The sequence below is a fragment of the Panthera leo genome, chromosome A3 (assembly GCF_018350215.1).
Source record: "Panthera leo isolate Ple1 chromosome A3, P.leo_Ple1_pat1.1, whole genome shotgun sequence".
NCBI classification, from domain to species: Eukaryota; Metazoa; Chordata; class Mammalia; order Carnivora; family Felidae; genus Panthera; species Panthera leo.
Window position 1 is genome coordinate 62,363,922 of NC_056681.1, and position 16,701 is coordinate 62,380,622.

At 44.2% G+C, this 16,701-nt stretch overlaps 1 protein-coding gene across 9 annotated transcripts in view; it reads left to right on the plus strand.

Annotated features, from left to right (window-relative positions):
• The first annotated feature begins 10,914 nt into the window (after positions 1-10,914).
• LMAN2L (lectin, mannose binding 2 like) overlaps positions 10,915-16,701 on the plus strand; it is a 30,522-nt gene continuing 24,735 nt past the window's right edge. For 2 of the 9 annotated variants that reach the window (XM_042932115.1, XM_042932116.1), the window contains exons 1-3: positions 11,909-12,095; positions 13,247-13,365; positions 16,207-16,324. In XM_042932115.1, the coding sequence (XP_042788049.1) occupies positions 11,909-12,095; positions 13,247-13,365; positions 16,207-16,324 (424 nt within the window). Of the gene's footprint in view, positions 10,998-11,530; positions 11,784-11,908; positions 12,096-13,246; positions 13,366-16,206; positions 16,325-16,701 lie in introns of those variants that run through there. The other 7 variants (XM_042932123.1, XM_042932122.1, XM_042932117.1 and 4 more) reach the window with 6 other exon arrangements.

Genomic DNA, 16,701 nt, shown 5'->3' on the forward strand with positions numbered 1-16,701 from the left:
AGTAGAAAACAGAAGTTCCCCCAACTTCCCTATCCACTGCCCAGAAATTGTTTCTCTGTATTCTGCCACCTTCTGCCCACTTCATTTTCTCCTTTACTCTGGACTGTAGTCCATTTCCCACTGGATTGAGAGTCCCTCAAGGACAAAACCTGTGTCATAGTCATCTCTGTATCCAACATGCTTGGTATTCCATATGCATTTGTGGAATGAATTGGATTTTCCTAAAAAAGGGGCTAGGAATAATACTGTTGGGGGCCAGGAATGGGAAATGAGGAGGAAGCTTCTAGCCAGTAGTTTTATATATAAAATTGCAGCTAGAAAACTGTTTCATGAAATTGCATTTACCCCTTAATACAATTTCCACTCTAGCCTATGTCTTAAAAAAATGAGGAAAAAAAAAAGTCTGCCCTGCACCTAACTAAAGTGATTTCTTGGCTGATCTCCAATTTGAAAAATACTGGCATCAGTCTCATGCATTGCTCATGAGCATCCACTGGAATTCTCTTTGGATGAAACTTAGGAAGACTGGTGGGAGTTTGAATGTTCTCCTTATAAATGATACCCACACCCACAGTGCTTGGCATAATCCACATGAGGCAATAAATCTCCCCAGGCAGATCAGTGAGGCAAGTTCCTGATCACTGAATCTTATTGTCTCCCAGCCCTGCCCAGAAAAGGAGACGGCCTTTGAGACCTTCATTCCCAAGTGTCCAGATTTCTACAGGTTTGTCCCAAACAATTGCGCAGGTACCAAATACCTGTAGAGCCTTCAACAAATGGCGAGGCCCAAAGGGCCTTGGGGCCTTATCTCCAACATGAGGGGACTGGGTCTGATCATCAGGTTCTATCCTCATTTAAATTCTCTGATGTGTAATTTTCCTAAGCAATCAAGAGAAGGCAAAGATAAGATCAACAAGATCATGGAGTGCCTGGGTGGCTCAGTCAGTTAAGGGTCCTACTCTGGATTTCGGCTCAGGTAATGATCTCACGGGTTCCTGGGATCGAGCCCTGCATTGGGCTCTGCAATGCCAGTGCACAGCCTGCTTGGGATCCTCTCTTTCCCTCTCTCTCTGCCCCGCCCCCATTCGCCCTCTCGCTCTGTCTCAAAAACAAATAAACATTAAAAAAAAAAAAAGAGATCAGGGCCACCTGGGTGGCTCAGTCGGTTGGGCGTCTGATTTTGGCTCAGGTCATGATCTCATGGTTTGTGGGTTCAAGCCCCACGTTGGGCTCTGTGTGGACATCTCAGAGCCTGGAGCCTGCTTCGGATTCTGTGTCTCCCTCTCTCTCTCTGCCACACCCCAGCTTGTGCTTCTCTTTCTCTCTCTCTCTCAAAACTAAATAAACATTTAAAAAAAAAAAAAAGATCAACAGGATTAGATGTAGTGGGCATCTGTTGCTCTGAGCTGTCCAGCTTCCTGTCCCCTTCTTCAGGGAACAGTACTCCCTATTCTCTGGGGCCCTGTCCCACCTCCTTTCGCATGGATTCTACTGGAGACAGACAACTGACCAGGCCTGTACAAAGTACCTCAGGCCATAACAATTGACACCTAGGGTGGACAGGATACCAAGAAGCTCTAATCAGGAGTCTGCTGTAGGCTTTCATATGGGGAGAAAGTCCCTAACTGGAGATCACAGTTTCTGCTCCCTGGACTTGGAGTGGGGAAGGGCCTTGGTCAGTCCTCAGTTCTCCAATCACTGTAGCCAGTTTTGGAGAGGGGAAGTGTTTGTGGATGTGTGGATGTGTCAAGCGAAGTGGGTCATGTGCTGGTTCTAGGATACTTCCCTCTTCATTTTCAGGATCAAACTTCTCCAATATTGGGGCCTGGTAGGGCAAGAGGGGAAGAAAGAGAATTTGTCTTTTCTTAATCTCCCATAGTTTGAAACCTTCCCCTCTGCCCCCGACTTTGTGGTTGTTGCCACTTGACTGAATGTTGTTTGTGTCCAGTTGTTGGTTTCTGGTAGTAGAAAGTTCACCTCAGCCCTTGTTGGGACTCCTCCCCTCCAGCTTCTTGCCGTTGAGATACACTTTGCCTGTCAGGCAGCCCCTCTTGAATGAGTCCACCCAGTGGTTGCAGTATAGACCACCCAGGGCAAAATAGTAAGTCTACTGCCTAAGCAGAGGTCTAATTGTGGAATAAGATGCCAGTCTCTCTTCTTGCAGGACCCTCCGAATTTTCTTTTTCTTTTTTTTTTCCCTTCAAGTTTTCTTAGAGCATCTCCTTCGCTTGACTTTGACAGGTATGTTAGTTACCTATTGCCGCATAACAAATGCAGAACTTAGTGGCCTAAAATAATAATCACTTATTATGTCATAGTTTCTGTGGGTCAGGAACTGGGAAGCGGTTTAGCTGGGTGGTTCTGGCTCAGAGTTTCTCACAAATTGAAGTCAAGATGTTGGCTGGGGCTGAGGTCATCTGAAGGCTTGGTTGGGGCTAGAAGATTCACCTCCAAGCTCACTTACATGGATGCTGGCAGGAGGACTTGGTTCTTTGTCCCATGGACCTCTCCATTGGGCTATTTACAACATGGTAGCTGGCTTTGCCTGTAATACGTGATTTGAGATGGAAGCCATAATGTCTTTTATGGCCTAGCCTTAGAAATGACGTACCACCACATCTTCCATATCCTATTGGTCATATGGACCAAAATTGATACACGACGGGAAAGTACCCTACAGGAGCAGGTGGCAGGGGTCAGTGGGGACCGTTTGGAAGCTGGCTATCACAGTAGGTGAGGGAAAGTCCTCTCTACTGAACACTAATCAGCTGACAAACTTCCTCCGACCCTGACCCCCAACTGCTCTTCTTAAATATTGGGAATTTGGTCTTACTGGGATGATGGTTAGGATCAGAGGGCCCATTCTCTGCTTGGATTTCCAGTAGATGCATAAACCCAGTACCACCAAAATTAAAATATCTGTCCTCCAAAACATATATCTCTCATGATTTCCCTCCTATCAGTATATGACGATTCCATCTTTCCAGCTGCTGTAGCCAGAAAATCTTGGAATTATCCTTTTTTCCTCTGCTTCCTTTATACCTCTATCAGATCGATCAATAAATCTGTTAACTGTACCTTGAAAATACATCTAAAATCCAGCTACCTCTCCTCACTTCTGCTGCCACCACCCAGGCCCCAGGCACCTTCCTTGCTCACTTGGATTACCAATATACTTGGTCTCCTTGCTTCTGCCCTTTCCTCCCTACAGTTTTTTCTCAAGCCAGCAGCAGAGTGATTCTGTAAAACACTTAAATGATAAACCCCCTCTGATCAAAACCTTCCAGAGACTCCCAGTTTCTTTAAAAAATTTTTTTAATGTTTATTTATTTTTCAGAGACAGAGACAGAGAGACAGAGTGCGAGTGGGTGAGGGGCAAAGAGAGAGGGAGACACAGAATCTGAAGCAGGCCCCAGGCTCTGAGCTGTCAGCACAGGGCCTAATGCAGGGCTTGAACTCACAAACTGCCAGATCATGACCTGAGCTGAAATCAAGAGTCAGATTCTCAACCGACTGAGCCACCCAGGTGCCCCTTTTGTTAAGTAATCTCTACACCCAACATGGGGCTTGAATTCATGACCCAGAGATCAACTGTCTTATGCTTTTCTGACTGAACCAGCCAGGCGCCCTCACTCCTTTCTTCGTTTAAATATTTATAGCAATTGTTTGAGGTAGGTGTTACTATCATTCTTCTACAGATAGAAAACTGGGTCCCAAAGAGGTTAAATAACTTGCTCAAGGTCATACAAGATCAATAAGATCAAAAGAGCCAAGAATTGAAACGTAAACCTGTCTAGGTTTGCATTCCAAGCTGTCATTCTCATTGAGAAACATTGAAACCAAGGAACATCATAAAAGTCTTCATGATTTTTTAGAATATAGAAATCTTTTTACAGCCATGTATGAGTCTAGTTGTTTAAAGAAATACCAAGTGGAATATGATTTAAAGAAATATAATCATATTGTTTAAGAATTTTATTTTTTTAAAATTTTTTTTTCAACGTTTTTTATTTTATTTTTGGGACAGAGAGAGACAGAGCATGAACGGGGGAGGGGCAGAGAGAGAGGGAGACACAGAATCGGAAACAGGCTCCAGGCTCCGAGCCATCAGCCCAGAGCCTGACGCAGGGCTCGAACTCACGGACCGCGAGATCGTGACCTGGCTGAAGTCAGACACTTAACCGACTGCGCCACCCAGGCGCCCCTGTTTAAGAATTTTAAAAAATTGTTTATTTCTGAGAGAGGGAGAGTGTGAGTGGGAGAGGGGCAGAGAGAGAGGGAGACAGAGGATCTGAAGCAGTCTCTGCACTAACAGCAGAGAGCCCGATGCAGGGCTTGAACTCACTAACGGTGAGATCATGACCTGAGCTGAAATCAAGAGTCTGGTGCTTAACCAACTGAGCCACCCAGGCACCTCTACAATCATATTTTTGCAGTTGGACTCCTTATGCATTAATCTCAGTTTTTATCCGTCAGTATTTGGTCTAACCTTGACTTCTTGGTTTTTTCCCTAGAGCTAATAACCCTCAGTCTGACTTTTGGAAGTAGCCATCATCTGGTTGGCTCAGGACTTCGGGCCAGGTTAACTTCCAAGATAGCTTCCCTGGTTCACATGGCTCCCACCCATCCTGAAGAGCCTGCAGTTTCTTACAGCAATGGGTGCTGCTTGCTGCAGAGCATGGGAATTTCCAACCTCATTCACCCCCTCCCTTGGCTTCTATCATAGCTGTAGATCAGCTGTCCCCTTGCACTTCCCCACTCATCCAGCATCCGGAGAGCTCAGGGCTCCTGTCTGTTCATCTTCCACAGGCAGAAGGTGAATGAGGAAAATTATACCCACCAAAGACTTTTATTTTTTTAGTTGTTTGACCTTTGAAGATACAGCATATCCTATTTCTAATTATAAGCCCCAGTGATAGGATTTTACACATTATACACTTCTACTCTGCCTGCCCCCCAAGATCCCTGAGGAATATTCTCACATCAGTCAGTAGTTTCTATTCCATTTATAAATCAATTTCCAGTACATTTACTTTCTTCTAAAGGGACCAAATCCAGGGGCCCCTGGGTGCCTCAATCAGCTAAGCATCCAACTTGGCTCAGGTCATGGTCTCAAGGTTAGTAAGTTCAAGACCCACACTGAGGTCTCTGCTGTCAGCACAGAACCTGCTTTGGATGCTCTGTCTCCCTCTCTCTCTGCCCCTCCCCTGTTTGCATGTGCTCCCAAGCACGCACTCTCTCTCTCTCTCTCAAAAATAAATAAAAATTGGGGCACCTGGATGGCTCAGTCATTTGAGCGTCCGACTTTGGCTCAGGTCATGATCTCATGGCTTGTGGGTTCAAAACCCAGGTCGGAGTCTAGCTCAGAACCTGGAGCTTGCCTCAGATTTTGTGTCTCCCTCTCTTTCTGCCCCTCCCCACCCACACTCTCTCAAAAATAAACATTAAAACAATTAAAATAAATAAGTAAATAAACATTAAACAAAATAAAAATAAAGGGACCAAATCTCCTTTCCTAGAACACATTTCAGGACACAAGTAGACAAGCCATAACAAAACTTTATAAACAATAGTGATTTGTGTACTTATAGAACTCTTTAGAGTCTGCAGTGCACATGTTCATCCTTTATACATTTTTTCATTTAATGCTCTCAACAACCCAGTGTGGTAGGTTTCATCACCCAATTTACAGATAGAGAATTTGAGGCTAAGAGAGATTGTGTCATTTGCTTCAGGTCATAAGGTAGAGGTAGATCTCAAAACGGCAGATGTTTTCATTCCAACTCCACATGCCAGAGTTCTCTCTCCTTCCCACCCTCTTCCTGCAATTTTTAGTGAATCTTATGTCCCAACTTACCTGTGACAAGCAGGTATCTGGATGCCTCGAGACAGTCCCTAATTCATTTGCCCCTTCGTAGAGCTACCACAGATATGAGATCTGGTCCTCAGGATATTGATTTTTATCAATTCACTGATGGGTAAACACATTGGGGAGCGTATGTGTTATGAAGTGTTATGAAGTAATGAAGTGATAAAGCCAAATACTAATTTCTTAATTAACATATGAACATACTAGTACTAGCAATATAATAATATGCTAATACTAATTTCCTAATATGCTGAGAAATTAAATAGTTAATATACTGAGAAATTCTAAGAGAGCTAGAATGTTAAGTGGGAAGTCGTTATGAATATGTTAGGAGAGTAGGCTTGATTTTTTTTTTTTAATTTTTTTTTTAACGTTTATTTATTTTTGAGACAGAGAGAGACAGAGCATGAATGGGGGAGGGGCAGAGAGAGAGGGAGACACAGAATCAGAAGCAGGCTCCAGGCTCTGAGCCATCAGCCCAGAGCCCGACGCGGGGCTCGAACTCACGGACCGTGAGATCGTGACCTGAGCTGAAGTCGGACGCCCAACCGACTGAGCCACCCAGGCAGAGTAGGCTTGATTTTAACCAACACAGGATACTTAGAAATACTCTCTCCCTGGACAGAATTGATAGACTCAGACATATTTTCATCCATTGACTGTTCTTTTTCCAGATTGCAGACTCCTCTCTCTTTTTAGTTATGACATTATATTGGATGGGTCACAATGAACTTCACAGATTACAGTTAATTACAGTTTTCATTCCCTGGAGGAAATTTAGAAAACACCACAAATGCATACCCAGCACATTTTGTAATCATCTCCAAGGGAGACTTTAAAAAGTTTTTTTTTTTTTTATTATGGCAACTCTCAAACATACATAAAGGTGGAGGGAATCCCCATATACCCATAACCCAGCTTCAACATTTATCAAGATTTTTTTGCTTTTTTTCATCTATCCTACCCTCTCCTCAGTACACACACAATCTTCCTCCAAAGAATTTTTTTCTTTTTTTTTAAATGTTTATTTATTTTTGAGAGAGAGAGAGAGACAGAGCGTGAGTGGCAGAGAGGCAGAGAGAGAGGGAGACACAGAATCTGAAGCAGGCAGAGCCTGATTTGGGGCTCGGACTCACAAACTGCGAGACCATGACCTGAGCCGAAGAAGTCGGACACTTAACTGACTGAGCCACCCAGGAACCTCTCCTTTTTTCTTTTTTTAAAGTAATCTCTAAGCCCAGCATGGCTGACACTCACAATGCAGAGGTCTACAGTTACTTGTTCTTTATTTATTTTTAAAAAAATTTTTTTAATGTTTATTTATTTTTGAGACAGAGAGAGACAGAACATGAACGGGGGAGGGACAGAGAGAGAGGGAGACACAGAATCGGAAACAGGCTCCAGGCTCCGAGCCATCAGCCCAGAGCCTGACGCAGGGCTCGAAGTCACGGACCGTGAGATCGTGACCTGAGCTGAAGTCGGACGCTTAACCGACTGAGCCACCCAGGCGCCCCTAGTTACTTGTTCTTTAAAGCAAATCTCAAAATCCTACCTCTAAATTGAGGTGCTGCACCCTGTTTAAAATTTATGAACTGAGTACAGATGTCCTAATCATAAAGTGAGGTAATGCCCACCTTGCCCACCACACCAAGTCAACGTGAGGTCAAAATGAGATACTGGATGTGAAAGGGTTGTAATTCTGGAAGTTGGCTGCATATCACATTCCCTGGGGAGAGATTTTCAAAACCAAATCCCTGGGCCCTACCCTAGATTTACCAATGAGGTGTTTGGGAGTTGAACCGAATCATCTGTGTATGCCCAAAGCACTCCGGGCTATTTAATTGTGGCTTATTGGGAGACTAGAATTTGTAAGTTGCCACCGGAAAGTAGTTGGCTAGTTTGTGTTAGAGCTACTGTCCCCTTCTGTCCTCTAGGTCTGCTTGGAGAACTGGAGGTATGGGATGGGGGTGGGGGTGGGCGGGGTGGGAATGGAGAGTGAGTTGGGGAGGAAAGGAGCTGGGGCAGGGGTGGGACTGGGTTAACTGCCATCCTAGAGCTGATGATGGACCTAATTCCAAATCCTTACCTGGATATCTGAGCAGGGAAGAGTGGTCTACCTGGCTTTGGGAGGGTTGATGTTAGGCCCTGCTTTGGGTCCTAGGTTTTGGGTGGGAGTGGATTTAAATAGAATGGGAAGGTTAAAAAGGGAAGGGCAGGGGGGAGAGGAAAGAATGGGGCCAAGAGGCTGCCTTGGAGCCTCCGACATGGGGTGGAGGTAGGGGCATCAGGTTTCAAGGGGCTCCTAAGTGGAGGTATCTCTTTGGCTTTGAAGACAAGGAAGTGGAGGAATCATCATCCAGAACTCCTAGAATATACAACTCACATTGTCTGTGAATGCCCCCACGCTGGAGGTATACAGCCCTAGATCATGGGAGATGATTCTGTGGAGAAAAAGAGAGCATTAAGCATCTAAAAGATGGTCAAGACCTGACCTGGCTACAAGAAGGTGCCTCTACATGTGTGTAGCGTGGTGTTGGAGGGAGACATGGCTCCTTTTTCTGTTTCCCTGCACCTCCTCTCACCACCTTGACAGTATTGAATTTTATATGAACCCTGTACTTCTGGAAACCAGCTACAGTCAAAAAATCCCCTCACCCTTTTGTGTCCCTTCTCATCCCATTTTGAGTCCTGAGAAATGGCTAACTTCAACTTCAAAGGACTATCCTGTTCTAGAATATTCTGAGATAAGACCCATTTTTGCCTTCCTTCCTCAGTGACTCAGATAAAACCCTTTCTATCCTTCCTCATGATGATTCCCTTGTTTACCTGCCTCTATGAAACACCAGGCCCCTTTCCTTTTCTTTGATATGTTCCTTACTAATGAGCATTTTCCTTATTGCAACAGTTTGAAGAAAATCATCTGAATTATTGTCCTGTGTATTTTGTCTTTGACACACTCTCCTTTATTTCCCTTTTCTTCATCACAGTGAATTTTACAATAAGATATGCTGAGATACTCTATCCAAAATCCAGTAGAGGGGCACCTGGGTGACTCAGTTGGTTAAGCGTCCAACTTCAGCTCAGGTCATGATCTTGTGGTCTGTGAGTTCGAGCCCTGTGTCGGGCCTCTGTGCTGACAGCTCAGAGCCTGGAGCCTGCTTCGGGTTCTGTGTCTCCCTCTCTTTCTGCCCTTCCCACACTTGCACTCTGTCTCTCTCAAAAATAAACATTAAAAAAATCCGGTAGATAGGTCACACAGCAATGTAAATGTATTTACTGCCTCTGAACTGTATACTTAAAAGTGGTTAAAATTGGTAAATTTTATTTTACGTATATTTATTACAATAAAACAATTCCAACTGACAGAAATATAATGGAAATAATTTTATTCAAAACAGTTGGAATTCCTACTACGTGCTGGGTGATGGGTTAGGGAAAGGGGAAGCAGGTAGGGCGTATGATAGGAAATGAGTAAGATCTGCTTCCTGTGGTCCAGGAGCTCCCAGCCTTGCCAGGGAGACAAACACATAATTTGCTAATTGAGCCACATAATTCAGGGTGACACATTGTAATAGACGTGTGTACAGGCTGATTTGAGTCAAGTTGAAGGGCATTGAATGCTACATTAAGGCATTTGGATTTTATCCTATGATAATTGATATCCATGAATGGTTTTAAAGCTAGGGTATGACACCAATAGATTCATTGCAATTCCTTATATCTTATCACCAAATATCTACTTTGTGTGGAGTCTATAAATGATCAGTGGTTGTAACAGTTTTTTGGGTTTTGTTTTGTTTTTTTAGGCTTTATTTTTAAGTAATCTCTACACCCAAGCGGGGCTCAAATTCACAACCCCACTATCGAGTATCACGTGTTCCACCGATGCAGCCAGCCAGTGCCCCGATGGTTGTGACAGTTTTAATTTTAAATATTAAATATCAAACAGGCTTACATTCATATTTCTCTTATTAAATATATTTATATTCAGGAAAGAGAAAATTAACTTTGGTTAAGTTTGTTGGGAAGACGGAGACAGAACTGGTGAGTGCTCTGTAAGAAATGTGCTTGGGGAACATTGAGAGCTCAGAGTGGGGCAACTGCCACTGCCTGAGGAAGTCAGGGAAAGCCTCTAGGAGGAAGTGGGCTGTGGAAAAGGAGATGGAAGAGGGAAAGCTGGCAGATATAGATGAAGAAAGGAAGCTGTGGGTAATAACGCCAGAGAAGGGTGGCAGAGGGCTTTGTTTGCCAAGTTGAGGGGCTTGAATCTTTTCCCCACAGGTGATGGGAACCAACAAGGGCTCCGTTAATAATAATGATGATGATGATATAGTGCTTACTACATGCCAGCCACTGCTCTAAGAGCTTTACCAGTATCAACTCATTTAACCCTGACATTCAGGAAATGGCATGGCTAGATGGTTTACTTGGGGGACCATGTGGATGATGGTGACCAGAATAACAGTTGTGGTTTGGGAGACAGACAAAGCAGGGGATGAAAAGGATGTGATGGCTTTGTGAAATAATTAGGAAGAAAATAATCAGGACTTGATTATTTATTGGTTGGGTGATGGAAATGGTGAGGAAAAGGTGGGAAGCTGGATGACCCTCACTCTGTTTTTTTCTTTTTTTTTAAATGTTGATTTATTTTTGAGAGAGAGAGAGAGAGAGAAAGAGAGAGAGAGAGAGGCAGAGAGGGAGACAGAATCTGAAGCAGGTTCCAGGCTCTGAGCTGTCAGCACAGGGCCCAATGCAGGGCTTGAACTCATGGACTGTAAGATTATGACCTGAGCCGAAGTCGTATGCTTCACAGACTGAGCCACTCAGGCACCCTACTTTTTTTTTTTTTTAATGTTTATTTTTGAGAGAGGAGCGGAGAGAATGAGTGGAGCAGGGGCAGAGAGAAAGGGAGAGAGAATCTGAAGCAGGATCCACACTGTCAGCACAGACCCAGATGTGGGGCTTGAACTCATGAACTGTGAGATCACGACCTGAGCTGAACTCACAAACCATGCCATCATGACCTGAGCCAAAATTAAGTCAGACGCTCAACCAACTGAGTTACCCAGGTGCCCCTGAACCTCATTCTTTTTGTTTCAGGTCCTGTGTGTCCTGCTGTGCCACCCAGGTAAAAGATTGATAATCCTGTTCCATTTCTTAGAAGACTCACTACAGTCCTTCAGTACTTCCTACTCCTCTATGAGTTATTTAGGAGTTGTTTAAGGGGCCTGGAGCCGACTTCAGATTCCATGTCTCCCTCTCTCTCTGCCCTCCCCTGCTCACACTCTGTCTCTGTTAAAAAATAATAATAAACATTAAACAATTTTTTTAAAGGAGTTGTTTAATTTCCAAATATTTGAGGATTTCCCAGAAATCTTTCAGTTGTTATTTCTAGCTTAATTCCATCATGATGGAACATCCTTTGTGTGCTTTCATTTCTTCTAAATTTGTGGAGGTGTTTGTTTTGTTTTGCCCAGGCTATCTTGGTAAATGTTTCTTTTGCACTTGAAGAGAATGTGTCTTTTGCTGTTGTTGAGTGGAGTTTCTATAAATGTCATCAGGTCAAGTTCTTTGTTGTGTTCAAGTCTTTTATAAATTTGATAGTTTTCCTAATAATTGCCCAGTTACAGTAATTGTGGATTTGTCTATTTCTCCTTTCAGTTTTACATCCTGACGGATAACTCCGCATAGACACGAAGGTACTATGGCAGAGAGGATAGAACGTCTGTGTGAAACTGGGAGAAACATTTTATCTCTTTAAATTTACTCTAGAATGCTGAGACAAAATGGAAATCACTACGTATCCCAGCAGGCCTAGTGGACCGCAGGACAAACGCCAATAAGGGAATCCAGGCATTAGGCCACTCCCCCTCCCTAGGTTGGCAAGGCAACTGATCTCGAAGCCAGCCAATCGGTGAGATGCTCACCTGCGGGGGCGGGGGCTCGACGAGAGCCAATGGGAGGCGGGGCAGATGGTTCTCTGGGCTAATGGCTTGGGCAACGGGGCGGGCTTTTAATGAAGGGAAGGCAGTGGGAAAGATGGCGGCGACTCTGGGACCCTCTGGGTGGTGGCAACGGTGGCGGCGGCGTTTGTCGGCTTGGAATGGGTCCAGGATGTTGCTCCTTCTCCTTTTGTTGGGGTCTGGGCAGGGGCCACGGCAAGTCGGGGCGGGTCAAACCTTCGAGTACTTGAAACGGGAACACTCGCTGTCGAAGCCCTACCAGGGTGAGGCACCCCGGGCGAGGTGGTCGTGCACGGGGAGGGCTTCCGGACTTGAGCTCATCGGTAGAGACCGGGGTGGTGAAAGGCTTCGTGGCCCTAAGGAAACTGCCGGCGGTGGGTGGGGGCCCACGGGGACTTCGCCGCGTTTGGGAACCACGGGTCGCAAGGGCAGGGGTCAGCTCCCCTCCTCCCCCGACCCTGTTTTGGAAGTTTACAGCAGGTCAAAGCCGGGCTCGGATGCCACAAGCGCTAGGCCTGGACAAAGGGGAGTTCGAAAGGAGGAATGTGGGAAGGATGGAACTGCAAATGGTGGAAAGTGATTGAAGGCCACTAGCAAAGAGCAGGTCTCCGGATGGAGTTGTAGATGTGCTAGAAATAAAGCAGGAGGCAGAACTAGGGTAGAACTTGGCTGGACTGAGAAAGAAGATAAAATTCTGTTGCCGGTTAAAACACCTGTTCTCCAGTCCAGGAGCCCTGTTGATCAAAGAGGCTGGTTAGCTTTGCTCTGTTTGGGGCTCATAGACTTTTAGGCACAGCTCATCAACCAAAAGATTTATATAGTTAAGTTACAAAGAAGACCAAATCAGTGCAGAAACACAAGTCTGTTTCCCCACTGGAGTGTGGGACAGCAGACAAAAACTCAAAGTGCAGGTGTGTACATGGCCGGCCGCTAAGAGTGATCATTTATGCACTCAGCAGATGCTTCAGGTGCCTCATCGGTGCTGTCTCACACAAAAATTATCACTTTCATGAGGTGTATAGCCTGAGGTCCTGGGAGCAGTACCTTCACACTTCAATTGTTTAAAGAAATAATGTGATTAAGCGCCAGAGGCCTGAGGGTCAAGCTCTTTTTGGTAGAATTGGGGAAATTTTTTTCTTTTATGGTGCTAAAGTTTACTTAAGTATAAAATGGGAGGAATGGGTTTGAGCTGTGGTTTTTGCGGCATGGACAAAGTGATAGCTGTGATGTCGTCACCTGAGAAGGGCTTTGTGAAAAGGAAGCTGTCAAGGTGGTAAGGATTTGAGATTTATGAGTGACATTGAGTGTCGGGAAAGGGAGCAAAAGATGATGACTCCAGCTTTAGGATGGTCCTTGGTGGTTTCTGAATGGGTTGGTGCTGAAGAGTATGAACTGATCTACTTCCTCCCTGTAGGTGTGGGCACAGGCAGTTCCTCACTGTGGAATCTGATGGGCAATGCCATGGTGATGACCCAATATATCCGCCTTACCCCAGATATGCAAAGTAAACAGGGTGCCCTGTGGAACCGGGTGGTAAGAATCTTTCTCCCTCCTGTGTCGCTGACCCACAAAGTCCTAAAAAGTTCACCAGTGGCATATTGACTTAATTTTACTGTCTATCCCCAGGGTTCTGTCTTCTGTGGATTTCAGGATTTTTTCAGAGAATATGATGACCTTCATAATGGTATCAGATATGTAGGGAAATGCTCTTGATTGCCCCAGTTATAGGAAATAATCCATTTTGATTCTGTTTTCTGAAGTATCTTTAATTCCCTATTGACCTGATAGTATTACTTCTTGGAGGTTAATAACTCACATTTAGTTACTTTGTAAAGTAGAAGACTGCTCTTTTAAATTTATCCTAAATTTCATCCCAGGATTCGCCCTTGCTATTTCACTTTGAAGAGTTTAATTTTAAATTTTATTTTCATGTGAAAGCCACTTTGAGCCCTTGGTCTTTTTTTTTTTTTTTTTTTTTTTTTTTTTGGTCCTTCTCTGGACCTTTTCTAGCTACATTGTCTTCCTTGAGGTATGGTGGCAAGAGGTGAATGAAGTATTTCTGGTGTGGCTGCACTGTGATTTTGTATAAGTGTAAGATGATGCTTTCTTTTTGCTTTCCAGGGCTCTTTCTAAGTCTTTTACAACCCCTTTACTCTTGGGAATGACCTTGGCATCCTTTAATACTTTCTCTTGGGTTCTCATAAGCTAAGAACTTACTTTTTCATGGTTTTTTTTTTTTTCCATTGATTATAGATAAGTGAACCTCAAAAAAAAGAACTATCTCTTTTCCCTGTTCGTTTTACGTGGCAAAGAATTCTAACAGAGCAGAGGGTTAAGAGAAGTTTCTACACGAGCTGTTTGCACAAGCTGGCCTCTTAACCCAGACTGTAGTGTTGCTCTTGTTCTTGGACAGAGTGCAGGGTGGTGTGTTCTGGTAGAAGAAGCAAAAGGCTGGCAGTTGACAGCCTTGATTGGGTTTTAGATCTAGCTGTATCACAGATCCACTGTGAGCCCTTGGCTGTTACTTAATTCTGTTTTCAGTTTCTCCATCTGCCAAATGAGCTTCATAATACCTTCTACATGCCCACTAGGGTTATTGGGAGAATAAAATAAGACAATAGATATGAAAAAGCCTTAGAAAGTTAAGATGGTTACAGAAATGTGCCCTGTTACATTATGTATCTGTTACATGTAAGTTTCATTGATGAGGTCTCTGGGTTACTAAATGATTATGTCTAGAGCTTGATACTTTGCTGCTGTCTTGCTAGCTGCTTCTACATAACTCTTTTAGCAGCCGTTCTAGTTTAGGATCTAGTTATATTGCCCTTTTTCAGATTCTCTGATACTGTGGGTTGTTGTTGTTGTTGTTGTTATCATCTATCAGAATGAGCTTTGGGGTTGTTTCTGAGTTATTTGAATAGGATGTGTTTGTTTGAACAGTGGTCCTCAAATTTGGCTGTCCATTGGAGTTGATGCCTGTGGTCATGGGAATTTTTAAAAACTCCCTAGGTGAATCTAATGTATAGCCAAGTTTCAGAACCAGTGCTAGACATACCCCTGAGCAAAAAGTGTGTGGCACTGTGCTAGAGGAGACCGAGGATAAGTAGCAGACACCTCTTGGCTCAGTGTGAACTTCTCTGGCCCTGCCCTTGTCCCAGGGGGATAATACCCACTGGCTATGGGGGAGCTTCCTGGCACTGAATTTCACTCTTGTCTTGATATCTAAGTGCAAGAACAGAAAGAGGAGAACACAGAATGACAACACAGGGACTGGGATCATCAGGGTAGGGTAAGCTATTGGAGTTACAGGGTTCTTTGGTGAATTCAGAAGTAACCTCACCCCTTTCATTTGACTGTGTATCCCTAATACTAACACTTTTGGAAGATTTCCCAGAAATTAAAAATGAATACTAAAAATGATCTAGCAGTATGTTGCTCAAGAGCCAGAACAATCTATTTGGAGAGACTCTGCCTGAACCCTGCTGGTCTATCTGCTCCTCCGTCCTTTCTTTCTTCATAGTGACCTTTAATTAGGAGCCTCTCTAAACCAGATACCTACTCTGCTTTCTCTTGAAAGTGTTCAACTATTTAGAGCACTTAACCATCCACTTACTTCCTTCTGCATTTTTGCAAGCTTTCGGTACACAATTCAAGAAAAAAACAAAATAAACCCCAAGAAACACAGGAGTCTGATTAGTACCCACCTCCATGTTTCCACCAAAAGCTGTCCCTGTGATGGGGATGGTGGTCTCCTTTGGTGCATTTATGCCTCTTGACCATGGGCATGATGTTTTGGGAGACTGTAACTTACTCCTTCTTGGGGAATTCTGGCTTGCCCCTCAGCTTGGCATAAGGACAAGTCTAGCTAATTAGGGTTGTTCACATATCTGCTAATTAGTCCTGAAAACCTTTGTATAATGGCTTCGCTTTTTTTATTTTCTGTAATGAATGAAGCTTTGATCTTTCTTGAAATCCAGGCTTTTTAGAATCTTTCTGTCAGAGGTGTGAGTTCAAGTTGCAAATGAGTGTCACTTCAGCCACCTGTACTCTATAGGCTGAGATGCTTTGCTGTAGGATCACAGTAGTCTAACTTGGCAGTCTCTTGTCTTTTCCAACTTTGAGTACTATCCTGTTTCTATTAGGAGATACTGAGGATAATTGGGAGGTTTATTCACCTTCCATATTAAATATCATATACAGTTGACAGCTCAACCTGTTTAATTTTAGCACTTAGCAAGTCATAGATTTCAGTTTCAACCCTTCACCTCATGTTACCTTCATTTGTGTTTTCCCAGTCTCTAGACTGCTGGCGAGGGCTTTGAGGGGTTTCACATTTCACACTCTTCATTGATTCCAGTGTCTTTTTCTCCTCAGCCATGTTTCCTGAGAGACTGGGAGTTGCAGGTGCACTTCAGAATCCATGGACAAGGGAAGAAGAATCTGCATGGGGATGGCTTGGCAATCTGGTACACAAAGGATCGGATGCAGCCAGGTATTGGGACCCTGGGTTGCTCTTGTGTGGGGTGCGACAGGCCTGCTTTCTCACATGCCCTCTTTTGGAGAAGGGTATGTGCCCACAGTGCCAGTAGTTTGCCACTCCCTTGATGTCTGTGGATAAAGACTGGCCTATCTAGTCTCTAGAATGGGGTCTGACTCCTAGTAAAGCAGTTGAACTTGACTCATCCTGGGACAATTTCTTGCTTATTAGTTCCTTCTGGTTTCCCTTTGAGGCCACGTGGCCTGTTGGCCGGGTGAAAGTGCTGGCTTTCCAGAGCACTGCCGATTGGGTGAGCTGATTTCTTCCGAGCATGTGCATTGTATGATCTTAGAACTCCTTGAGTCAGGAGTTGTGTGGGAGCCATTGCTCCA